General features: G+C 49.1%; 1 protein-coding gene across 3 annotated transcripts; it reads right to left on the reverse strand.

The window, feature by feature from the left end:
- Positions 1-26456, reverse strand: EDN3 (endothelin 3). 3 transcript variants are annotated; one of them, XM_008012555.3, is made up of 5 exons: positions 26022-26456; positions 25189-25477; positions 5749-5925; positions 4519-4564; positions 1-2623 (listed from the first exon to the last, which is right to left on the reverse strand). In XM_008012555.3, exons 1-5 carry the CDS (start codon positions 26071-26073, stop codon positions 2495-2497), a joined length of 693 nt encoding a protein of 230 aa, XP_008010746.2. In that variant the 5' UTR covers positions 26074-26456; the 3' UTR covers positions 1-2494. The 3 variants fall into 3 exon arrangements, with proteins under 3 accessions (XP_008010746.2, XP_008010754.2, XP_072861621.1); XM_008012563.3 differs by having other exon boundaries at positions 4484-4564; XM_073005520.1 differs by having other exon boundaries at positions 4519-4578.
- Positions 26457-26601: the final 145 nt, after the last annotated feature.

A 26601-nucleotide genomic window follows, 5' to 3' on the forward strand; every position in this document is an offset into this window, starting at 1 on the left:
TGGGCCTCGGACTGCCATGGCTCCTGGAAGTCCTTGGCTGTCCTCCTCTGCTTGGGGCCTCCATGGCACCTGAGCGGGCTCCTGGACTCCGGGTCCTGTTAGTGCCTCCAGTGAATACTGCAGCTCCTGCTGTGTGCTGCCCCACATCCTGCAGAAAAAAACCCAACTCTCTCAATCCATCAAAGTTAAAACTCTCTAAAATGACTTTAATTAAAACAAGAGGCTCCCGGGTTTTCTCAGATCAGGTAGCCATCAAACCTACTCCTCTTCTTGAATTTCTCTTTGCTCTCTGGCTGGGCCTGTCTTGGTCCAATTCCCTGCCTCCGATGGTCTCTGATTCTTTATTCAAAAGGCAGGTGGAGAAGGTAGGAAAGGAAGTAAGAAAGAAAACGAAGGAAACCCCACTCCTTCGGAACATCCCCAATCCCCAGAGATGTCTTACAAGCTTTAAAAACTTGCAGGTGTGATCACTGCTGCCTCTGGTTATCAAGAACTCAGCAGCCACAACCTCTCCCTAGAATCCTGAGCCCCCCAGCAGTGCCCTCTCCTGGAATCCAGCTCCCTTGCAGTATCCTCTCCCTAGAACCCTGAGCTCCCCTACAGTGTCTCCCTAGAATCCTGAGCCCCCCAGCAGTGCCCTCGCTCTAGAATCCTGGGCTGCACAGCCATCTCTGGCAGGGCCACAAGGAAGCCTCCCCATTGCTAGGAAGGCACAATGGTCTGGAGGAAGAACCAGCACTCTCCCCAGGTTTCTCTCTTCCTGACTGCTGTGAATGTTTTGTCTTCTTGGAACGGTCCCCAAACCCCACTTCTTCCTTAATATTCAGGCAGCCCCTCATCTAGCTCCATAACTGACTTTAGATGGATTCCACTTCCCAAACCACAACTTCTTCCCGTCCTCTCCAGAGGTCCATGAAAAGTCGACGCGCAACCACGCACATAAAGACAGTGATGAAAAAAATCCACAAATCAGAGCAAACTTTAGATTTTTTATTAGGCTTTTGGCAGTACTTTCTGAGTGTTTGAGCAATGAATGAGTTTCTCGCTGATACCATCTTGCCATGGTGCCAAACAGCACATATGCATTTTAAAAATGTAATTCAAGCTCTAAGGAATATGAGTTTGGATTCAGAATGCAATTTAAAATACCTACCTATCTATTCATATATACAGTGACTACTTGGAACAGATCCACATAAAAGAGTTGGAGTAGAGAATAGTTTCACAATAAATAATCGCTTCTCTAAACTGTACAAAATTCTACCAGCAAATCAGCCACTTTCATTTCCTCAAGATAGGTCATCACTTTTATACCTGTAATAACTTAGGAAATACGCATAGAGAATTTAACATTTGGTCAAGGCCAATGCTCTGTCATACACCATCTTAAATATCTCCACACAGGGCCCTGGACACCCAACTCAAATGCCATTTCTTATCTCTCTGCGGCCGGGTGGGGAGGTGGTGGCCTCTCCCCTGCACAGGCGACTTTACATGGCAGGGCCACATTTCCACACTCATGGTAAGCTCAGCTCAGCGGGAAGAGAGCAGCTGAAAGAGATTTTGAACTGTCAGGCGGTACAATTCCCAGTTGTTGCCAATTTATATAGATAAACAGGAATTTACATAATTTACAAAGAATTTGTGTTCATGACTTATTTTGAAGCCATTCCCCAAAGATCCACATTTGTTTATGAAAGCAAATATTCAACCTAATAGCCTTGAGCTGGGGCTGTCTTTATAGTCGGCTTCCTGCAAACAAGGCCTGGGAACTCCATTGTGTAGCATCCTGGTGTCTATACAGAATACAGAGGGTCAGTCACTGAATAGGAACAAGCTCCGTATTGCAGATACTTTCTCCTTTTCTTGTCACAAACATCAAGGATCCTTTTTTCTTCTTCCTTCATTCTTTTGAGATACATTCTTTTGGTGGGTATCAAGCACAGCTGAAAATTTCTCTGACAAAATCCCATAAGCTTCAAATTCATAAACTCCTGTAGAGCTATGATCTGTGTCTAAAGCTGATGCCTTGTGGCCCTCACTGACATACACCATGCAGCCTATTCTAGGCAAGGATATGAAAGTCACATGCTTCTGTTGCACGGGCATTTTGCATTTATTTCAAGATGGACACGTGTTTACATTTGCAAAGAGTTAGCTTGGAGTCCACTTATTCTCCAAGAGAAGTCATATCAAAAGCCAGTAAGTGGCTTTCCAACTTGCCAAACCTCTCCAAAAACAATTTCCTGCATGAAACCGGAGCTGCAGGCGTCATGCTCTGGGGCACATCTGGGATCATTTTACCCATTAGGAAAACTGGGGTCATTTGGATTTGGGCATTCTTGCAGTGGGGGGTATTGTTAAGTGGGGACTCTTTGGGTGGGTATTCTGCCCCAGGCAAATTCACTCCTTGTCCGTAAAGAGGTGGAAATCTGAACTGTGTGTGAGCAATGACAGAAGCCTCCCAAGACCAGGATGCTTCAGGCCTGTCCTCCTAAGGGGCTCCTTCTTCAAAGAGGCAGCGGGGGCAGGTAGATGGAGCAAGGGCGAGTCCACTGCCGGGCACGAGCTTTGGATGGTGGAGGTCTAAAGCCTGCTTGCTTTGTCTGTCCTTGACTTCAACCTATCTTGGGGAAAGGGGGCAAAAGAAAAAAAGAAACGTATGTTATGAAAGCATAGCTCTGTAGCTTTGTGAAGCTGAAAAAGGGAACGTCTTCTTACTGCCTCTCCAGCCTGTTCCCTGATTGGAACTGTACGTACCCTCTTCCCAGTGCTTCTCAGCAATTTCCGAGCCTACCACCAGACTGGAAAAGTGTGAAAAGAACAACACCAGCAGACAAGGCTGCTAGGAGCCCTCCCGCAGCCTGGCTCCATCTTTGATTATCACAAGCTAAGGATGGTGGCAGCTTCCACTCTGAGAATGCAAATCTGGGAATTACTAACTTGAATCTTGCAAGAAAGCAAGAACATTGGCTTAATAAGAAACTTTTTCTTCCCAAGCAAAGCTTCTTACTAGAGCTTTACGTGAGTCATAGAGACCTGAAAGAACCACTTTTCCAGGCCCTGCTGGGACACCTGCACCACCAATCGCATCTTTTGAACATGTGACACAGAACAGTAATAATCACCACAACAGCAAAAGGATATGTGTGCTTCTCTTGTATAGGGCTCCCTTCTGGCTGTTCCCTGAGCACACTCTGGGGCCTTTGTACTCACTGGTTCCCCTGCCTGAAATCCCTTTCCCTCACTCATCCCTATGGCTCCTCCCAGCCTTCCTTCAGGTCACCTGGTCAGAAAGAGGAGGCCGCGTCAACCCAATCGCAAACTGCAATCACCCCACGCTTCCTACCCCTGCCGTGTCTTTTGTTATTCTTTGCAATCTCACTTTTTATTGTACATGTTTACTGTCTGCATCCCCCACTAGTTAAGCTCCATAACCTTGTTCCTGCTGTGTCCCCAACATCGAGAACCGTGCCCAGCCCACAGCAGGTGCCCAACAAGTCTTTGCTGAACGAATGCATAAGTGAATGAATAAATGATGCAATGGATGGATGGGTTTAATTACATCCCGCCCTCACTGAGAGGAGCTTTGGTTTGGGGTGAGGAAGAGAAAAAGAGGAAAAAGAATGAAGAGGCAAAGTGGGACCATCTGGGTCTGACTCATGCTCTCCCGGGCTCTGTCTCTTCCGCCTCGGCCCTCCTCCTCCCGCTCCATTTTTATTATGGATGCTGACAGATCCCTCTCTGGACTAGACTAGAAGCGATCTGCCACCAATTTGGAAAGCCTCCTGTATACTGAGCATGGTTTCATCTTCCCTTGATCAGTCTCTGTAGAAACCCAAGCCACCTCCAGGCTATTATTATGAACATAAATTACCATCCCGTTGCAGATGTGCTGCTGAGTCATTAATAACGACTTCTGATTGATAGAATGACAAATAAGCCCAGTTTGACTACAGGAACATCAGGATCTCTCATACAAAAAAGACAAGTGGGTTAAAAAAATAATAAAATGAACTGGAGAACCAAGGGACCCTACTGTCAAGCTGCTGTCATTCACCTCGGCCCGGAATCAGCTGCTGAAAAGAAGAAATGATTTTTTTGAGGAGAAAGAGCACATGTTGCTAAGGAAGCAGAGGCAAAGCGTGGGCCTAGGCAGGGCAGCCTGCGGAGCCTCTGAGAGTGGTGGTTGGCTAGCTTTGTCCAGGCCAGTGAAATCCAGGCAGGACATCACTGCCCAGAGCTACAAGGCATGCAAGGGCTGGCTCCCGGGACACAGAGCAGAGTGGCCAGGGCCAGGTAAGTGACAGCAGCTGTCCACAGCTTCAGCCTGCTCTGCCCCCAGAAACGGTCCACCAAAGACCCCACTGCCTGTGGGTGTAGCAGCCCATGAGATCTGGGGTTCCCACTGGACCAGACCAGATGCCACCCCCTCAAAACACCCTCCACCCACCCCCGAAGGAATGACACATCGCATCTTCACCTCCTTTGACACAGGCCTCTGTTGGCACCTCTCACCTTCCCTTCCTCTTCTTTGTCTGTTTTTTCTGCCGTCCTTGAATTACTGTGGGGAGAGAGCTGGTTTTAGTGAATCAACCTGCCTTTCCCTGTGGCTGGTTTTTAGGTGTCAAATGATGACTTCCTCTTCCCCACCAGTGAGCACATTAGTGCGTTCCCCAAGGACCACGTCTCAGGCACAGTTTCTGAAGGCTGAGCGCTCGGTGGGTGGATTTCTACCAAAGTACAGAATATGCTCACCACTCAGTTATTCATCAGATGTTTAAACGCCCAGAAGGAGGGAAAAACCATGCAGTTCACACTGGGTTTCGCAGATGGCAGATCGTGGGGTCCTGAGCGCTACCGTCTGCCTTGTTGGGGTGTTGGGAGCTCACCTCTGCCTACGTCTCTTTTGTGTGCATCCGGACAGCTCACCTACACCTGCTCCAGGAAGGGTTTTGAAAGGGCTGATCTGCCTGACTGGGTTCATTAATCTTGGCCCAAAGTTAAGAAAAAGAGGAGTAAGGAGCATTAACAGGAATACCTGTTAAGTGAATAACAGCTCAAAGCCCCTGGGTCAAACATGGAGTCTGCCTGTTGGTCCCATTCAACATGATCTACAAGCTTCCCTAAAGCAGCCAGGACAGACCACAGGGTCTCAAACTTGGGGGCCCCCAGGGGCTACAAAGTAAGATAAATTAGTAACACAGGTAAATGGATATTGCACGTCCTACTCAAACATGAGATGCCCCCGCTCAGTTCCAGCTGAGAGTGGCCAAAGAGGAGGGAGTCTCTGAGATCAGATGGTCCTACGTGCTGGGTTTTTGTTTTTGGTTTTGTTTTCCCCAACAAGCCTTTTGCACTTTTATGGACTATTTTCGAGAAGGCTAAAAACATACATTTGGCAGGGGTTAATTCTTCAACCTTTTAAGTGTTGGCAACTTATTCAGATTTTCACAAACTGCTGTACAGGCCAGAAAAACATGTCTGGAAACCAGATGCAGCTATGGCCACTGTGAAGCCTCTTTCCAAAGGGCAGCAAGCAGATGGGCACGCTGCATCTCCTGCCCTCCTGATGCTGAGGACCTGGGTCTTTTCTGGGCTCAGCACCTCCTTTCTCTGGCCCACAAGATGACAGTGGGTCAGGATATGACTGAACCATCCTACACCCTCCTTTGAGAAGCCCCTGGCCTGGCCCTGCCAAGGGTTGATGCCTATCTGCAAATGAGTGAAACTGGAGGAGGGTCATACCTGCTGACGTCCAGAGTTTGGGTGCAAAAGTGCAGGCAGGCCTTGTCATATCTCCCCACACAAGCGCAGCGCGAGTGTGGTCGATGCGAAAGCTGCAGGTTCCCTGGAAGCAGCCCCACAGACCTCTTGCCCCGGAAGCTTCCTCTGTAGTTGGACAGTCCATAGGGCACGGTCTGTCTGCAAAGCACAGGGTAATGTTAGGTAAGCACACGCAGGCCTCCCTGCTCAGGGCCCCCAAGGGTGTGGAGGGAGAACTGCTGCTTGGCTGAAAAGGTCTCAGAAACTGGTGTTCACACCCTCCCTGCTACAGCTCTGGGTCTTAGGAAGGTTCTGGAATGAACTGTGCACTCCCTGCCCTCCGCAACCCCCAGGAAGAGAGTTGGGGCTGAGGGCATGGAAGGACATGGAGGGTCTGGGTAGCTGGGCAGCAGCCAGCCCTCTCAGAGTCCAGCAGGCGTCTGGGCATGTGTGCCTGCACCTGTGAGGCCCTTAGCCTCACCCAAGGCACCGGCTGCAGGTGTGGCCTGAACGCCCCAGGGCTCGGCGCTCTGTGAACATAGGTGGGCTTTCATTCTCTTCAAGACCAAACCATGGCTGGCCTAGCTCCTCCGGGCCAGGTTCTGCTCCTCAGCTCTGGAAGTACCATCTGGGCCTCCACCGCTCTTCATGGAAAGCCGAGAAATAATTAAAAACAACCATAGCACCCTTTCCAGAGGCTTTTCTTCCTATGCCAAGGGCATGTGGGGCAACCTACGTGCTGGTCCGGGTCTTTGCCCTGATCAGGCCACCTGCTTACCCCACAGCCTGAGGCCAGAACTGGGCCTCGAACTGAGTTTCTTCCATGTGCACAGCAGGCCTTGAAGTTTGTGCTAATGAGAAGACGGCAAATGCAATTACAGTCATTAGAGATGCATCCTGGCCTCTGAAAGTTGCTTCCTCATCAGAAGGAACACTCCGTGCCCTCAGAGAGGCGGGTGAGGGCCCAGCCATGCAGCTGAGGGTGGAGCCAGCCTCAGAAGAGCCACGTTATGAAGAAGGCTTGAAAGTGTTTACCAATTTCATTTATGGTTGGTGTTGGCAGGAGGAGTGTAATGGAGTGGTTCAGAGCAAAACCCCTGAAATCTGGTTCTAATGAGTGTGCACATCGAAATCATCACTCCCCAGAGAAGAAGGGGGTGCCTGCCAGGCAGTTCAGCGGGAAGAAATTAAAAGCAGCTTCTTAACTTACTAGCATGATTTGAGGGACAAATTACTAACAGCTAGAAGAAACTGTGGCCAATTCCATTTTTTCAATAAATCTTGATGTTCTCACTAGTCCCCAAAGATTAACCACCTTGGTTTCCATGAACCCCACTTCGTAGTACCAATTATCCACTTCAAAGGGAGTCCTGACATCCCCTCTGCATTTTCTTTTTTCTTTCTTTTTTTTTTTTGAGACGGAGTCTTGCTCTTGTTGCCCAGGCTGGAGTGCAATGGCACAGATCTCGGCTCACTGCAACCTCCGCCTCCCTGATTCAAGCAATTCTCCTGCCTTAGCCTTCCGAGTAGCTGGGACTACAGACACGTGCCACCGTGCCCAGCTAATTATTATTGTTATTGTTTGTATTTTTAATAGAGGTGGGGTCTCACCGTATTAGCCAGGATGGTCTGCATCTCCTGACCTTGTGATCCGCCCACCTCAGCCTCCCAAAGTGCTAGATTACAGGTGTTAGCCACTGCACCCAGCCCCACTCTGCATTTTCAAAATAAAATCAAATTGAATTTCTTTTCATTTGAATCACACACCATAAAGGCTTTTTGAGGCGGTGAGGGCAAACTGGGCAAGGGCACCTCACAGTCTCCCTGCTGGGTTGGACACAAGAGCCTAAAACTGACCCCGCCCTGTTTTTCAACTCTTGTTCTCCCCGCTAACTCCTTCCCACCCAAGTTCCTCGAGAAACAGAGGTGGTGGGTTCCCTCCAGGCAGAGACAGGCTCCACTGATGAGCCGTCTGTGCTCAGGAAACGGAGACAGAGGGCAGGATCCAGCCCTCTACTGAGCCCGTTTTTTCTCAGGAATGGGAAATGGGGGTAAGGGGTGCAGCAAGACAATGTAGACATTGTTTTGAGGCAGGGTTTGGCTAAAGGTGTATTTTTCCAGTAATAGGGCCACATTGAATCTCTAAGTGTTGACATTAAATCCAGCCCCCCATTTCTCGGTGAAAATTACACACAAGGAATAACAATGCTCCCATTTCTCCATCAACAGTGAGACCTGCAATTTTGAAATTGCTATCAGCTGATTATGCATTTACACACGTAGAGCCACTCAACTTGAGCAAAAACACTCTAAAGTGTTTTAAGTAAGGAAATAAGGCAACGTGGTATTTGTTAATAAAGACAGGCTTAGCACTTCCCCAGCCGCCAAGCGCAGCAAAGTGCTGGTACGCAAATGAAACCTGGCAGTTTCAGAGAATGTTTAGAGAGGCAGGGCCCCCGCCCCCCCCCCCCCCAACAGCCTTGAGGCACACAAACCCCTCCACCAAGGCCTGGGCCTTCCAGGTGTGCATCCTGCTGGCTGACCTGTGCGGAGGTGAGGGAAGCTGATGGCCCAGCAGGGCCTGCCCCTGACATTGTAGAGTCTGGAACAAGAGTTCACAATGGAGGCCCACCTCCCACAGGGCTAATCATTTAAAGGTTTCCATCGATCTGATAAGCCCTTAAATGAAAAAGTGTTATCTCCTGTATCTGGACAAATGTGGCTTCCAAACACCTTGCAGGTCCAGCCTTTAATTTAGAATCCTGGGCTCCTGGCCATTCCATATTGGAATGTGGTGGAGACCCAGCACCTTGTCTGCCATCCTGCTCCATCCCACACCGGCGCTGGCTTCAAGCACTCCCCGTGGATGCCCCAGGCTGCTTCCCTGTAAGCAGCTGTCACCCTGCAGACCTGCAGATATGTACCCGGAGCCCTGCTCATCCCCAGGTGTCAGGCCCTGGAGGATACCTGTGCAGGCCCTGGAAGTGGTCTTGGGGGATGCGTGAGTAGGGAATTCCAGCCCCTGAATACCTGGAACATGGTCTTGAAGAGGGTGCATTTGGCTTTCAGTCCTAGACTCTTGCAGTGGGGTGGGAGGCATGACCAGAGTGGTGTCAGAGGCAGTCCTCTAACCCACGGGGCCCAGAGTTGCGGTGTTTCTTACCCAAGTCTAAAGGCAGATTACCGGATCCTCAAAAGAGAGGGCAGGTCTTTTACTTCTTTTTTACCCACCATGGGCCTCACGCAAGGCCAGGCAAACAGATTATTGATTGAGAACTGATAGTTCATGGTGAGATCATTCTAGTCTGGCAAGACTGGATTCTTTTCACCCTAAAGAGTTCAATAACCACAAAAATCACTGAAAGAATCTCCAACATTTTTAAGCATCCACTATATACGTAGTATCAATGTAAGTGTCATAGGGACACAGAAAGGCGTATCCCTATGTGTCCATGCCTTCAGGAGTTATATGCTGTTGGACTACGAAAACAGGTAAAGGAAAAAAGGCCAGTAGGTACAGGTATGTGCAAGGTACACACAGAGACACATGACCTGGTAATACTGTTCTTATGTTACATGATGATCACTTCACCCTCTCAACAACTTCCTGGTCGACAAAAGGGTGGTCGGACAAAGCAAAGAAGACACTGCATGGAAAATACTTAGCAAAGTGCCATAAGCAAACAGCAGCTACTATTGTTATTTATCTGGTCTGGGAGGTCAAGTGAGTTGTATCAGAAAAGTTCCATCTACTAAGCCTGGCATTTGAGATGTTTGACTTAGCAATAAAAAAGGGTAATAAGGAACCCAAGGCCACAGGTCACCTCATTCGACACTACCTTCTTACCGAGGTCTGACGCCAAATTACCAGCTCATGAGCGCTTCTATTTCAGTTGTGATAATGTACTCATATCTCATGAGCCTTTGTATTTCATTTTTGTACTGCTTCGTCACTGGCTGTTTACTGAATAGTGAACAGGAAAGACCTAACAGTGGACCATGAACGTGAAATGAAATTGGCCGAGAACCTTTGATCAGCATGCCCTGCCCAGTGGTTGGGGCCTACTGCTCTGTAATACAATGGAGTTTTCAGAATACAATCCTTTATACAAGTAGGCAGCTCTTCCACCTGTTCATGTCTCAGTTATAACACAGAGCTCCATGCAAAAGAAAAGCAGGTGAGAAGATTAATCCAAACACCCTTAGAAAAAACAAAATACCCTCTAGCACACCTACATATGCAATCTCTGGTGGTGTGTGTGTTCATCTAATAAATTATCACTCAACTTATGTATTCAGAACATTCATTATTTGATTGGTGACATCAGAGTCTTATTTATCAAAAGTTTCTTATTTGTCACATTTTTCCAAACATCATGTCTAAGTATTATTAAATATTAAATTCCCAAATCTCCCATATTCATTCTTCATCTGCAACACCACACTGAAAAATGCTTTATTTCTCTCTACAAGAAGTTTCTGAATAAGGAAAGCTGACTTTTGTTTTAAAGATTCTGTTTTTAAGTTCCATGTTGCCTTTTCATAAATGAATTAATACTCTCCATCTTTCTGATCAGGAACCTGGCCTGTATATCTGAAGCTTTTAAAGAAGAGACACAGGTATTCCCACTGACCAGATTCTAAATTCTTAGGAAAGCTTATCAAACTGTCATTCCCTATTGAAAACCCAGTTTTTATTCCACCCACCACAACTGAATAGCATTCAACAAATATTTGCCAACTGCTTTTCAACATGCAGGTGCTGGACTAGACTCCGGGTGAAACTTATGAAAAGACAGACAAGGGGCGGGGCCCTGCACACACACACTTTTAATCCAGTACTGAGGTTAGCAAATTGGCATTTTTGTCAGCTTTTTACAGTCAACAGTGTTTTGTTTTTGGTTTTGTTTTGAGACAGAGTTTCACTCTGTCACCAGGCTGGAGTGCACTGGCGCAATCTTGGCTCACTGCAACCTCCGCCTCCTGGGTTTAAGTGATTCTCGTGCCTTAGCCTCCCAAGTAGTTGGGACTACAGGCACATACCACCACACCCAGCTAATTTTTTTGTATTTTTAGTAGAGACAGGGTTTCACCATGTTGGCCAGGATGGTCTCAGTCTCTTGATCTCGTGATCCGCCCCCCTCAGCCTCCCAAAGTACTGGGATTACAGGCGTGAACCATAGTGTTTTTTGTTAAATCTGGAAATTTCACATAAACATCCTAATTTCCAGCTTTTCTTGAAAATTGGAAGTTGTGCTAATACCAACCTCATATTCCAGCATGGCAGTCAGGTAATGATGTCAGAGACTGGGCGTAAGCCCTTCATTCTGCCCCAGTCCCCACCATTTTCAGTAGTTTTATACCTGGCCCCATTCACTCATCTTTTTTATGTGTCTGGCCCTCAGGAGCATCTGAGTTTACAACTCCAAGTCTAGTGGTTTATTCCATAAAGCGAAGGCAGACAGGTCAGATGACACATGAACAAAATTAGTACCTGATACTATTTTCCTCTTTACAAATAGAGGTGTTGTTTCATTTAAATAGAGGTATTGTTTTCATTTAAAAAGCCCCGCTGGTGACTTGAGTGTCTCCCCAACAAATAGAACATGTTCATGTCACACTTACGATACATGTCAAGTTGATGATTTACTTCCTCAGTTCATATTTTTCCTTCTGAACTGGGAAAGCAGAGGCAATATTGCCTTTTGGCCCAGGGGACATATTGTACAGAAAGTGTGGCTCTGTGACTTGTCCTGTGGCCAGGAGGAGGAGAAACAACTGTTTCCCACTGGCAGACAGTCAGGAGGCAGCCCCCAGCTGCCAGGCACCAGCAGTCATTGGACACCACCTCCTGCCATTCCCTGGAGAAACAACTTCTAGACCCTTGCATGCTTTCTAACTACAGCTCGATTTCAGATTTTATTACATTCCCTAGAAGGTATCCCTCATCAACTCTCCCAAGCTTAGAAATGTCTGCCTGGGCAGGGAGAAAAGTGTCAATCACCTTTATTTACCATCCGTAATCTGAACCAGTTAGAACGTGGCTCTAATGAGTAAGACAGGGTGAAATAGGAAGATTAATCCAAATACCCTTAGAAAAAACAAAATGCCCTCCAGCACACCTACATATGCAATTTCTGGTGTGGAAGTGGCTGACTATTCAAAGGCCCATGAAAGGGACCCTCTGCTTCAGCCAACATCCAGCAGACACTGCTACGCACGAACACATGGAGACAAAGGGGAGGGATAGGACCAGGAACACGGGCACCTGCACTCCAAGGACTGAGAAGCAGGGAATTCTCTGCAGCTGGAGGCCAGCATTGGTTATTTTTGTCTCCTAGGATCCAGTCTGCCATCTTTTCTTTGGAGAATTATCCCCCTCCCATTGTGTGAGGTCCCTGGGGGGCAATCAGTCGATGGGCCTCACCTACCTCTGCCTGAGGACTGGTCAGGAGACCTAAACTGGGCCAATCTGACTCCCTCTCTCCCAAGACTCCTGAGAGGGGAAACTCGAGATCAGAAAATACTCTGGAGCTATGATTTGCCAAGCGGCCCCGCCCCCCGCTTGTCCACTTGGTACACCCCTAAACCCCCAATCCTGTCCTAGCACCCCTCCTTTCAGAGCCTAGGGTTTCTTCTCACTTCCAGTCTGTGAGTTTTCCAGCGTCCTTCCAATAAATTCCTCCTGTGCTTTGCCAGCTAGACTACGTTTCTGTTGCTTGTGACCAGTGAACTCTGGCTGACCCTGCACCTCACTTTCATGAGATGGCAACCACGGCCTCTTGGGTGTAAGAGGAAGGCTTGCAGTCTCCCCAGCTGTTGAGGACAAGCAAAAATTTTCTTCACTGCAACAACACACAAAAAAGCATGTTCAGAATCAGGACAAACCCAGCACAGTCAGCTGCCTGGAGTCCTTTCCCCCAGGTGTGCGCACTGTGAAATGCCTGCCCTCCACAGGTGGAAGCAGGCTATGCCCCTCGTTTCCCCTAGGTGTGCCCACTGCCCACTGTCTGTCCTTCAGCAGGTGGAGGCAGGTATGTGATCCCTTCCTTCCAGGAGGCTCGGAGCCCACCCCCGGACACTCATTTGACCACCTCAGAAGTTTTGTCCTCTACTGAACTTATTCCTTGCCCACTCATCAAATGCTTATGAAAGTCTGCTGTGGGCCAGGTCTTATGCCAGACAGCCCATGGGGTGCTCTTCCAACCTCCAGGAAAGAAAATAGGCCAGGAAACATAGCTCCTCAGTGACCTCATTATACAAGCAGAGAACACACACGGGCGCTTTCTGGTTCTAAAGAATATTATACAAAGCTCATGCTTCCTAAACATCAGAACAGTGAACCGGCAATTCATAGCTTTACTTCTGCTGCAGAAAATTCTCACGGTTTAAAGTTGGGAGGACCCAAGGCAGACCGTTCATCCCACCACCCCACAAGATGGGAAGTCCATCTCCTGCAGCCCTCGGAAAGAGCCCATGATTCTAGAATATTTGGAAATATCAAAAACAGTGAGCAATGTGCTGTGGGTTAATTGTCACCTTTTTTAAAAATACACTCTCTCCCCCTTTTTTCCCCCTCAAAATATCTTTGGAATTATCCAGGACTTGGCTGTTTGAGAATTTTAACAGTATCACCTACATTTTCAAAAAGAATACTGAGCATTGACCCCTACCAATCAGACCTAAGAATGAGGGTCAGTTCCTTTGTTTCATTTAAGAGATGGTGTCTGGCCGAGGCACAACCCACTGGCTCAGCAACAGCAAGACGTTGTCCAGCCAGAGCCACTGGTTGTGTCTGCCCCATTCACCTCTCCATCCAGGGCAGCTGACACCATGTCTGGCTCAAAATCAGGTCCCAATATCTCAAAAATAAATACCTGTTAAATGAATGAATGACTAAGATCCAAATCAGCCATCACTTCACGGCCCTACCCAGTGTCCCAAACATACGACGTTCTTGGCTGACTCAATGGATCTCTACTTATTTTGTCCTTAATCAGCCAGTCTTTGAGGGGTTTTCCTAGAAAACCTTCTAGATTACTTGTGGCCTCTAGATTACTTGAAGTGGAAGAATTATGTCTTGGCAATAACTCCTGCAGGCCACATCAGCACCTTGGTGAACAAACTAGGCTGCATGGATGGGTAAGGTAGCAGAGGCAAAACAGAGGCTTTACTAGGCTGGCAGACCCAGGCTTCTAGTCCCAAGGATGACTCACTCACAGGAAAGGTGGGCACCTTCCCTCTGGACCTGAGAAACAAAAGGGTTGGCTGGGTCTCTCCAGGGTCCCTCTGGCTCCAAACTCCACTCAGATATTTCCAAAGGCCCTCACCATCCCTTGAATATCCTTAAACAGCACAATCACTGGAGAAGGTCTTAGACCTTTGCCCCAGCACTAACACCAAACTCAAAGTGTGGTGCTCCACCCCACCCCAGATAAGTGGTTCCCAGGATCTCATCAACTGTATTTAGAAAGCTTTAGCCCAAACTGTTTACACTCTTCCATGGCCTATTACCATAAGGCTGAGATTAAAAAGAATCTCAAAGTCACAGAATTTATCATCCCGTCAGCTCATTGGACCATAGACCTATTCCTCCCCTAACACAGGCACCCGCACACTTAAGGATATTTGGAGGAAGCACCAGGGGGTCAAAGGAAAGGAGAACAACAGAAAAATAACTCTGTTTTTGTTATGTGGTGTGGGATTTTCAAGACTTATGGTTAAAAAAAAAAAATTAGAGAAACAAACTCCTCCAAAACGTGGGGAATTAAGCTGTCTATGGAATCCTACAGATTAGCAGGTTTCCCTCCATCTGGTACAACCCAAATGCATCAAATGAGTTAGGCTAGAGTTTCTCTCCCCAGCCCCCAGTGACCCTGCTGAATTCCAGGCCGAATGTAGGCATGAGAAATCCGTGGCTGCCTGGCCCAGCCTCATTATAACTTTATGCAAAGCTGCAGACAGACAGGGCTCAAAATAGTTCCCAGCAGTGGAAAGAGAAGAGGGAAAACAGGGAGCAAGTGTTTTCATGAGGATGGGGCTATGTGCAGAGGGATTAAAAAAATGCCAACACCATCATACATGCCTTTGAATGAAGAAAGCAAGAGAAGACACCCTTGCTAATTTTCAGGAGATACCAGGTTAAGGATGGAAAAAATCTTCATGAGCAAGACTTACGCTCGCCATCACAATGACTGTAAAGATACACTCATCTTCCACCCAACCTAATTGTCTGTGTCCTTGCGTAATGTCCTTTTGGTAGCTGTGTCAGAGGTGTTCAAACCACAGCAACTCCATCTTGAATAGGGGCTGGGTAAAATGAGGCTGAGACCTACTGGACTGCATGGCCAGAAGGTGAGGCATTCTTAGTCACTGGATGAGACAGGAGGTCCCCACAAGACATTGGTCACAAAGACTCCCACTGATAAAACAGGAGGTGGGAAAAAAAAAAGATGGCCAAAATCCACCAAAACCAAGATGGCAACCGAAGTGACCTCCTGTTGTCCTTACTGCTCATTATACGCTAATTATAATGCATCAGGTGCTAAAAGACACTCCCACCAGTGCCATGACAGTTTACAAATGGCATGGCAACATCAGGAAGTTACCCTATAAGGCCTAAAAGGGGGAACCCTCAGTTCCAGAAATTCATGAATAACCCACCCCTTGTTTAGCACATGATGGAAAAATAACTGTAAGTATATTCAGTCAAGGAGCCCACAGCACTGCTCTATGCAGCAGCCATTCTTTCGTTTCTTTACTTCTCTAATAAATTTGCTTTTGCTTTACTCTATGTAATTTTGCCTTGAATTCTTTCTTGCTTGAGGTGCAAGAACCCTCTCTTGGGGTCTAGATCGGGACCCCTTTCCAGTAATAGCTCCAACAGATTTATCACTTACCTCAAACTACTGAGTCTGTATTAGAGACACAGGCTTTATCCTCAAACAAGATGCCAGGACTGAGATTAAGGTGAGGCAGGTGAGTAAGTGCAGCAAGCTCAGGGCTGGATCCTGCCTTTATTAAAAATAATATTTGGTCGATTATGAATTTTTTGCACTCATTTTGGCTTTCTGAAAACAGTGCATGACATTTTACTTGTTTTTTCCTACTGAGTTTTTGGTGCCTCCTGAAAGTCTGTACGTGAGGGAGTGCCTCACTCGCCCCAGTCTATTCCCAGCCCTGCCAAGAGACCCATGGAAATCAGATTTCCAAAAATCCAGAAAAGTTCCATGGACCTCTCCTGTCTCATACAGTTGCTTCTGACTCTCGGCAGAGCTATTTTACACTCCGCAAGTCAAGGGGCGAAACTGTCCACCAGCGGCCAGTCATGTCATCGGTCATGTCTGTTAGCACCTTTCTCATCAACGCATATGAAATGAAGCTGTTTCTAGTTTTTAAATTACTGAGCTGGGGAACAGGCCTCCCTGACGGTTCTGTTCCTGAGTTACTGTTTATTAAGAGCTCCCTCCAAATCTGCCCTGAGGAGGCCATAAAAGAAGAGGCCAGTGCTTCCAGGCCTGTGAATGTCCCCAATTTCTCCCGAAGCTCTTGGCCCTCCTAAGACTCTGAGGTGGGGCAGATGAGAAACAGAGCCGATGCCTCAGCCTGTCTGTCTTTTTTTGGGAGGACTGGTGGGTGAACCAGGGTTCAGAAGCACCCAAAACTATGCAGACAAACAATTCATTCACGTGTGGCCATCTGTAGTCAGCCATACTCTGCCATTTATTTTCCAAGTGCAATTAATTTCTATTCCAAAGTGCACAAAAGTCTGTGTGTATATGTGTGTGCCTTTACAATTTTGAGGAACTCTGTTTCAATTGAAACACCACAACGAAGGAGACCAGGTCACTTTCTCATGCAAAACAGAGACCATCCACTTCCTATACACTGGAACACGGGGCGGTGCCGTAGACAAGGTCACCCTTTACAGCTCTCCCTCTGAGGTTTGGAAATGGAATTATAAAGCAGCAGCATTGTTTGCCTCCCAGCTTCCTTTGTTTTAAATTCTTGCAGGAACAAACATAACCAGACACATCAGAGCCTTTCATCTGCCTTCAGATTTAAGGCCAAGTTCCTCACTGTAATGGCCCTTTCATCTAGCAGAAATCCAAATTCTCCCTTGGGGTCACACAGGGTCACAACCTCTTTGTACCAAGTTTTCTTGCTACAAATCAAACTGCCTTCCAGACTCAAGTCCCTGTCTCCCAAGTGGAGATTAGTTGCATTCCACCCAGTCTGTTTTTGTTCCTGGACCACTCACCCCTCCTGCTGACTCGGGGCAGAAAACGGGCTTTCTGCCTGTGCATCCCCAAAAGAAAAGTCCTCATAGGACTGACCTTTCCAACAAACTGCGAAATTTAGCTCTAAGTCCCTCCAATTTTAAAGAAGTATCTTGCCGTCCAGTATTCTAAGAAATATGCCACTCCAACTCAAAACTGGTACCCAAAAGTGTGCTAATTTCTAAGGAAGAGATAGAAATGGTTATGTGAGGGGAAAAACTCCTGAAACCATGATCAGTCAGAACCTCAAGCTCAGGGTCCCTTTTAATCTGGCCAACACCCTCTTCTATCACATGCCCGTCTCAAAAGCACATCATGAAATGATGTTTTCTAAACCGATGTCTGTGGGATTTCCTCGATTACTTCCTGGTGACTCCCGGTTGGTGACACTCACTTCAGTCCTGGGCAATGTTGGGTGAGGTCGGAAGTGAGGCTACTGGGGCTCCATGGGGTCCTCAGCTGCAAATTACAAGGCATTATATCTACTCTGCAGGATGTACCAAGGACATGAGAGCCGCAGATGCCTCACAGAGCTCTCAGCATAGGTGTTTAACAAAGAGGTACTAAACAGATCATTCCTATTCTCCTGAACTGACACCCTAATCACCCCAATCACCACCCCTACCTCCTATTTCACAGACACAGCCCCAGACTGGTGGCCACAAAGAGCACCATGCCCCATTCCTGAAAACTTCCAGTGATTTACCAAGGGGAGAGGGAAGCTATAGAAAGCAGAAAGGAGGGGCTGGAAGGGCGGGACTGAATCTCAGCCCAGCCCAGCAACCTTTGACCACAGAGTCTTTATCAGGCTCCTTATCAGCAACAGCAGACAGCCAGGCACACCTTTTCCCAGGGTCTGTAAGTCTTCTGCTAATTGAGGCTAACAGACCGTCCTGCAGGGGACAGGGTGGACAGGCTTGCTCCGGGGCACTCCAGGAGCTAAGATCACAGTCAGACGGTCCAAGGAGGTGGACCCCAGCAGCACTTGAGAAAGGACTTTCTACTCACCAGCAAGCATCCTCCAGTCACAGGATGGGATATGGCAGAAGGACTGGTTCTGGCCCAGGAAGGGCTTCTGCAGGGCTGGAGGTTGTGTTGTTATCATTGTGGCCACCGTCTTCAAGACGTTGAGTGTTTACTAGATTATAGGCACTGCGCTAACCAAGCCCTGTGTACTTTCTTGTGTCATCCTGAAAACATCTTTCCTCATAGAGTGCTATCTAGTCCCCCACTCTCTAGATGGGGACACTGAAGGTCTCAGAGGTGACATCTCCTAAGTGGCAGGTCCAGATTCCAGCCCAGGCATTTGAGCCCACAGTTGGAGCTCTTAACTCATGCAAATGGATCTGTTCCTCCTCCACAAGACAATTCGGATGAACGGGCCACAGCCCCATTTCTTTCTAAACCCCAGGAGTCCCTAAACCATAGTGTGAAACTGGATCTGCAAAGAAGAGATGGATTTGAGCAGCCCCACCTCCTATGTCTGCCCTGCTCCCATAACCACACCGAGAAACAAGAAGACAGAACAAGGCACGCAGCAGCAGCCAAGAAAAGAAAAATCCTGCACCAGGAATGCAGCTCATGGCCTGGGGGTCCCTTGCCCTCTCCCCCAGACTCAGCCCCCTCTGTCCCAGCATCTCTGACATCAGGACAAACCTTCTGGTTTGCTTGGAGTGCACACTCAACCAGCCCCTCTTACCTGCAGAGAACCCACCAAGGGCTCTGGTAGGCTAAAGAAGAGTCACGTGCTTCTATGCAAGCCAAGGCTACATTTCCAGAATAAAATTTAGGACTTGTGATGGAACAAGAATTTGGGCTTTGCCCATGTCTTAACATACGTCAATAAAAATAATCTTGCAAAAGGGCAAATATATGATTACATAGAATTATACATATGAGTCATCACTATCAAAAAGAACAACACCCCAGCCCTAACAATGTAACAAGACCAGATCTCTACCAAAAAAAAAAAAAAGAAAAAAGAAAAATTACAAAATTAGCCAGGCATGGTAACAGGCATCTGTGGTTCCAGCTACTCAGGAGGCTAAGGTGGGAGATTCGATTGAGCCCAGGAGTTCAAGGATGCAGTGAGCTATGATCGCATCACTGCACTCCAGCCTGGGCGACAGAATGAGACACTGTCTCAAAAAGAACAAAACCATGCTGAATCAGTCACGGATGGGGAACCATGTCTTTTATTCATTCTTGAGTCCTACAGCCCCACTCGGTACTGACCCAGGTGAGGCACTCAGGGAAAACATATTGAATGAAGGAAAGCAGGAGTCACCTAAGAAGGCACATTAGTCACCTAAGAAGCCTATGTTGGGAACGTGCACACAGAGGGAGGCTTACAGGGCAGGTTTCAGGGCCAAACTTCTGGGCTGGCAGCCCAGTTCCCTACTCACAAGCTCTGCAACCTTGGGCAACTGACTCTGCCTCCTGGGCTCAGCTTCTTCCTGTAAATTACAGGGACAAGAGCATCCAACTAATGCGGCTATCATGCCAATTCCATTAGATGACATGAGGTCACAGTCATGGTCGGCCATCCTCACCATCCATGCATGGCATCAGAATTAGCAGCAGACTATTCATGACTCCCTTCCAAAACCATGATGGCAGAAAGACTGGCCCTCTGCCTCAAATGGCCACATGTCCAACAACGATACTGCCACGTGTGGCTCACAAGTCAGGGGGACTTTTTTCTTGTTTGAGGTGGAGTCTTGCTCTGTCACCCAGGCTAGAGTGCAGTGGCGTGATCTCTGCTCGCTGCAACCTCCACCTCCCGGGTTCAAGCGATTCTCCTGCTTCAGCCTCCCCAGTAGCTGAGATTACAGGCACACACCGCTATGCCCGGCTATTTTTCATATTTTTAGTACAGACGTGGTTTCACCATGTTGGCCAGGCTCATCTCAAACTCCTGACTTCAAGTCATCTGCCCACCTCAGTCTCCCAAAGTGTTGGGTTTACAGGTGTGAGCCACCACACCTGGCCCAGGGTGACTTTTATCAGGATCCCAAAATCACCTTCTGGTGCTCAGCTGGCTCCTCATATTCGGGAAGTTGGGGTTCCAGATCCAGCCGTTCTATTGGGATGTTCTAAAATTTGGAATATCTCTTCTTGAGACCATGCCAAGATGCCTTTCTTGAAGAATATAGAAGGCAAAGTCAGAATTTGTGATGCTGCCCTTTTGTGGTAGAATACATTAAAATACAAGTTTAAATGTTTTGTTTTTGTTTCGTTAATTATTATTATTATTATTTTAACTCTTTACGCCTTTAGGGGAGAAAAGAACTCAAAACAAATGGCATTCCTCCTGGATTAAGTTAAGTGTGGCTTGCTCCAGGGCAGCCTGGGAAGCCAGCCTGGGCATTTTGATAGGAGCTGATCAGACTGTTGGGATTAGGAGAGACCCGGCAGCTCACTGTCCTGGAGTGGCTGATGTCTGCACCTTCCAGAGGGTCACAGAGAGGCAACGGCACCTCCTGGTTCGAGGCCACACAGATAGTCATGGCCAGGACTCAGGGGCAGCACGCTAGGGTTCTGGAGTATTCTCCACAAGTGGGGATTGTAAATCCCAAATTTTCCACCATGGTCATGATTCCCAACATCCTGCCCTGTTCTTTTCGTAACTACATTCCTATTTGCTAGCCCATGTGTGTCAGATTTTGGTTTAGAAAATCCGGTCACCATCCAGCATTGCAATGCCTCCCTCAGATGTCCTTAGAGGGATGAACAGGTGTAGGATCCCTCAGCCCATGGGTTGGGGAGGAACACAGTGGGGCTCTTTGCTGGATGTTTCACAGCTCAGTCAGCCATTGGATAAACAGGTTTTCAGTCTTCAGCCAGGCTCTGAGGGGCTGGTCCGCCGTGAAATGTGGTTCGAGCTGATATCCCCGTTATGGGTCACTTTAGGTGTCAACTTTGCTAGGCTACTGTGCCCACTTGTTTAGCCAAACAGCAGCCTAGATGTTGCCCTGAAGGTATTTCTGACATGTGATTAACATTTAAATCAGTAGACTTTGGGCAAAGCAGCTGACCCTCCAAAATGTATGGGCCTCATCCAATCTGCTGAGGGCCTTCACAGAAAAGACAGGTTCCCAAACAGAAAAGAATTCTGCTTCCAGACCTCCTTGACATCAATTTCCTTGGGAATTTTCAGCCTGCTGGCAAGCAGATTTCAGGCCTGTGTAGCCCCCACAATCGTGTAAGCCAAATTCATAAAATCTCTCTTTCTCTCTCCCCATATATATATTTCTGGAGGGACATTGCCCATAACTTCTGTCTTATCCTCCATAAAAATCCATGGCCCCCAAGAGCAACCAAATATTTCCTTTGGCAACTACACTTCCGATATATGCATAATCTGCACACACACCCCCTGTTGGTTCTATGTCTCTGGAGAACTCTGTCTCCTACAGGCCCCAGCTACCTGGTATCTGTTTCTTCAGTCTGCTCATAGAGAACAGCCGCAGTGTACAAGGACATCAGCACACGGACCTCTTATTCACCACCTGTCCCCTTACTATCTTATTCTTGGCAAATTTTCCATGACAATAGGATGGGATATGTTTTTCTCTGATTTGGGACCTTGTTTTTGTTGGCAGTGGTGGGATGGCTTGGGGACTGTTGGGGACAGCCAAGGAAAGGCTAATGGAAATCATGCTAGCCCACTGATGAGCTGTGATCCCAGCAGCCCTGATGGGGCAAGTATAAATTTGGTTCCTCTTTGGGGCCATGGACTCTTGGGAAGACATCACAGAACTTATGGGCAACATCCCCAAGGAAAATTCTCTTGCCCATGCCCGTCTACAGGGATGTGCAGGCCCCTGAAGAGCAGTCAGGCACCTGGAGAAAGAGGCCTCCTGTGTGGAAGAAGGCACTGGAGATTTAGGGGCTCAGCAACAGCAAAGATGAGTCAGAGTTCCTAGGTTGCAGAACTTAGCCATAAATCAACCAGCATTTCCTGAGCATCTGTGTCATGCTGGGTGCTGACAGAAAGGGCCGACCAATCTCGGGTCTGGAAGGACTAAGAAGGCGAAGAAAGCAGGAGGGCCAAAGGGACTGCTGAGGAATCTCAGACCTTCTTTCCAAAAGAGACTTAAGAGACCAACTAGTCTCTTGAACCTGAACTAGACAGTTAACTTTCCTCGAGGAGATGCAAAGCAGGTCTCGGTAGTAACTCCCAACATGACTCCTGCAGCATCTCAAATCCTCAAAGGGAGCAAAAATGACCGTACTCAAGAAATTTCTGTCCAAGATCAACTAGGAGTGTTGATCCTGTCTTCACATAGCTGGATGGGCAGTGGGAGAACTCTGAAAGGTGAAAAGCACCCAAAGTTCAAGACCCCGGACTGAGGCACAAGAATCAAGGCTCCTTCTAGTGCCCAGAGCAGCCGCTGCTAGGACAGGCAGAAATCACGCCTGGTGGAGAAGTTCGGAGAGTGAGGCCAGTCCATGAACGAAGAGGACATGACAGCAGGAGAGGGGAACACGCGAGAGGTGGGGTTGCGATCTAATGGGGAGACAGAACCACTAGAAAAGACTGTGTCACCCACTACCGTGGCTTCTTTTGCTCAATTCAGTGATTTTTTTTAGATTCCTCCCTGTCACTCACGTTCCCTGTCACTATAGCCCATTTTCTCAAATTGCAGTCTTGTCTGAGATATTTCAAAGATGACAAACAGACCTGTCTATACACCTACAGAGTTTCAGAAAGGAAGGGAAGGAGAGAAGGAAAGGAAAGAAAAGAAGGAAAGAAGAGAGGGGGAGAGGGAGGGAGGGCAGGAGGAAGTTTGGAGGGTAAGAAAGAAAGGAGGGAGGCAGGAAGGGAGGGAAGGAGGCCATTCGGGAAATTCTGCCTCACAAAAATTATTTCACCTGTCTCATTTCAAAACGCTCAAGTCTGGCTATTGTCATTTTTGTTTCCCAAGTAGCTCAGGGGACGCCCAAACACCAGATTTAATCCTTCTTTCTTCGTGTTTAAATTGAACCGGGGTCGGGAAGGAGGGGAAGAGGTAAATCACACTTGAGGGGGAAAGTTATCAAGTGGGCTGTCCTGGAAAAAGTCAGAGATCCACAGCTTCATTTCAGGACAAACTCAAAATCATGAGACAGGACTTCAAACAGATGGCAGGGTGCATGAGACAGAATTTTAAACAGATCACAGGGTGTTGGTCGAGACTCTCGGACAAGTCTCAAGTCGTTGCTTCCTCCCCAGCCAGTGCTCTGGGGCTTGGTAAACAGCAACGAACGAGATGGTCTCTAAATCCTCTCCCGCCTGCCCACCACCCCAGGTCCCTGCCTGTCATTCTGTTAGCTTTCTTCTTTCTCCTTCTAGATTCACAGCTGGGGATTCGGGCCAAGACAAGAACTCCGTTCCTGGTGACCGCCCAGTGCCCTCCATTCTATGAAGTGAATTTGATCACAGCACAATGACACGGGATAAGAATCAGAAAGGGCTGTGCCAAGGTGCAGGGGCTATAAGGAAAGGTGACTCCCATTGCTGTCTGAGGATAAGAGGCAATCGATGATGGCCCAACACTCACGGTTTCTATCTTCTCCACAAAGGGAAAGAAACAGGGAGGTACCTCCCATCCTCTAGGTGGACACAGCCCAGCCAGCAAATCAGGGTATCACGACCAGCTACAGAATTTGTGGGACCCAGGAGAAAATGCAAATGTGCAGCTTTTGGTTCAGAAAGTATTAAGGATTTCAAGACAGTGACAGCAGGACTTTAAGCCAAGCCAGGGTCTGTCTGAGTGCGGGACCCTGTGCAAGTGTCCTGCTGGCTCAACGTGAAGCCGCCCTGCCTGCCCTTCGAGCATGATGGTGTGATATTCCAGACCTATCCGGGATGTGATTAGAGGTCTTGTCCTCTGGTCTGAAAGACATTCCACCCCTCAGGTTTACTACCCTCCTCTGCACTTCATTTTTGAGGTGCCGATGACACAAGTAGGTAAGTGAGCCCCATCAAAGCTGCTACCCAGGGCTCAGAGATTACGGGGCTTGGGGGTAAAGGTAAAAGTGAGGAACCTGAATCAAGATGGCCCCAGGACACGGTGGCAAAGCTGCCTTTCCAGACTTCCAGGGGTTTGCATTCACAACCATCTCTGAGTTCCCAGCTAAAAATCCTTAATAGGGTACAAGCAGGAGTCCCAAGAGATCCCACGAACACCCAAGGAACAGAACTTAGAGGCATCTGATCCAAGTCCCAGATCTTAGAGATGGGGAAGCCAATGCCGGAGGGTTGGTGACCCAAGCAAGGTCAAACCCTCTGTACAGCTTGCAAGATGATGTGTCAGAGGGAGGGGCTCCCTGAACACTGGGAGTCATCAAAGCCTCCCCTGTCAGAGCCACACTCTCTCCACACGGCCCCAGGAGAAGGCTGACTTCCCCACAGGGCAAATCCCAAGACAAATTCAGGATGGTGCTGTCTAGGCCCTAGGTAAGAGAGTTCCTAAGGACCACGGGAGAGAAGGGAAGGCCCTCTGTGGCCATGGCAGTGGGTGACTGGAGCCAGACTGTGGAAGGCCCATGGATGACTTGATGTGAATTGGCCCTGCCTTGGCATCCAGCAGGGCCCGCAGGGAGGAAGGGAGCCCGTCCCGGGGCAATTCCACCCCCAGTGGACTGCGTAGGTTCTATCAGGCTCAGCTAAACCCACGCTTAGACTCCCTGGAGACCAGGATGCTTTCAAGGAATTTTAAAGCCCTTGGATCCTGGTGGAGTCAACAGTGAGTACGAGCCCCCTTAGCACCTGGGGCATGAGATAAACTTTCGGGGCTTTCTCTATCTCAAAAAAAGAGGCTCAGAGAGACTTCTCAGGTATCTAATCCCCTGGTCAGTTCACTTCACTCAGAGGCAGCCCCCACCGCCGCCTGCCCCCCAACCCCCTCCACAGGATCAAAGTCAGGATTGAGTTTCTCTTGGGCCAGGCCCTCGGGGGGATGTGGCTCACACCCCTGACCTGCAGAAGAGACCTGGGCTGGCAGGAGGCCACAGCAAGAGCTAAGAGCTAAAGTCTGTGCCAGGGCAGGCTCTGGGCTGACTGAGCGGGGCTGGGGTGGAGTGAGGTCCTCCTGGAAATGCGCAGATGTGGGCCTGGTCCAGGAGCCATGTTCCTCACCACGAAAGGCTGACTTACTCGGGAGTGTTGATCCAAATGATGTCCAGGTGGCAATAGTAGACACACTCCTTGTCCTTGTAGGTGAAGCACGTGCAGCGCCTGGATCGGTGGTGCTCAGGGGCCCCCTCCGCCACCTGCTCCTGCCCAGGACTTCCAGGGCTTGGACCCTGCAATGCTGTCGGGGCCACAGTCCCCTCACCAGGGCCAGCCACAGTCTCTTCACAGTCGCCCTCAGATCTGGCTGCCGTGGGGACCTGGGACACGCCGCGCCTGCCAGCATCCCCAGACTGGGAGCAAGGCACCAATCCTGCAGGAGGCAGATTAAGGGGCTCCTGAGCTGAGTGTGCAGACCCCTCAACACCCGCCACCCCCAAACACCTGAGGAGGCGGTGGAGCAAGCAAAATGTCTGCAAAGTCTCCAAAGCTCTGCGCAGTTTCTGAAAAGTTTCCAAGCTATCTGCACACTCTGTGAAAAGCTTGCAAACTATTTGCACCCGTTGAAAACTTGCATGCATTTTGCATACTTTCTGAAAACTTTGCAAGAGTTTGACACAGCCTCTGAATAGTTCGCAAACTTTCTGAAAAGTACCCAATTACATGAAAAATTGACCAAATCGGCCCAGGCAGCAGGTCTCCAGCCAGTGCGTGGGCTGCAACCCCCAGAGCCCGTGGGGGTAGTTGCTGCGCGCCGCTTCTGCTCCCCAGCCCGCCCCCAGGCGTCTTCAGGAGTGCAGAGCCCAGGCAAGAGTTTGCTCCCCGCAACGCACATCTTCTGCACGCCTCAGGTCCCCCGCCCTGGGTCCTTTTGTGTGCGCTCGCGCCAGGAGAGGCGCGCCGCCCCGTGCGCTTACCTGCGGCGGAGGTCACTGTGAGCCCGAAAAGGAGCCACAGCCCCGGCTCCATGAACCCAGATCAGGCGCCGGAGCACAGGACCAGGAGGACGGCCGCCTGTGGCCGCGAAAGGGCACTGGGGCCGGGTACAGCTGGCCTCGCCCTCCAGCTGTGGGGGTTCGAGGCCGGCCGATCGCTCTCAGTGTCTCCAGCTCCAGCCAGGAGTTGGCTGCGGCGGTCATAAACTTTCAGAGTGCGCTGCCCATCCCTGTGCGGAGCTGGCCGGCTGTGGCTTGGGCTTTTCTGGTTTCTGCACCACCCCCGTCGCCTCCCCGCCCCCCAGAGGGGCTGGAGCTGCCTCGCTGGGCCTTTGAACCCGGGCGCACTGGGGGTCGCCTCCCAGGCGCTGGGGGGAGCTGGCCAGGAGCGCAGCGGCCCGAGGCGCACCCAGGACAGCGAGGGGCGGGGGCGGCGTGGCGTGGCGCGGCTGGGTGGGGTGGGGTAGGGTGGGGTGGGGGCCGGGACAGCTGCCAGCTGCTGGAAGGCCACGAGAGCGCGCGCACACACGCACACGCGCACTCACAGGCACAACCCCGCCCG

Source organism: Chlorocebus sabaeus, chromosome 2 (genome assembly GCF_047675955.1).
Source record: "Chlorocebus sabaeus isolate Y175 chromosome 2, mChlSab1.0.hap1, whole genome shotgun sequence".
Classification (NCBI taxonomy): Eukaryota; Metazoa; Chordata; class Mammalia; order Primates; family Cercopithecidae; genus Chlorocebus; species Chlorocebus sabaeus.

Bases quoted from the DNA above. Each gene is read 5' to 3' on its own strand.
- EDN3 (XM_008012555.3), bottom strand. From the start codon at position 26,073: ATGGAGCCGGGGCTGTGGCTCCTTTTCGGGCTCACAGTGACCTCCGCC. The intron at 5,926-25,188 runs GTAAGTCAGCCT...TGTGCTTTGCAG, and splicing joins ATTTGGATCAACACTCCCGA to ACAGACCGTGCCCTATGGAC. The intron at 2,624-4,518 runs GTGAGAGGTGCC...TCCCCAAGATAG, and splicing joins ACAAAGAAGAGGAAGGGAAG to GTTGAAGTCAAGGACAGACA.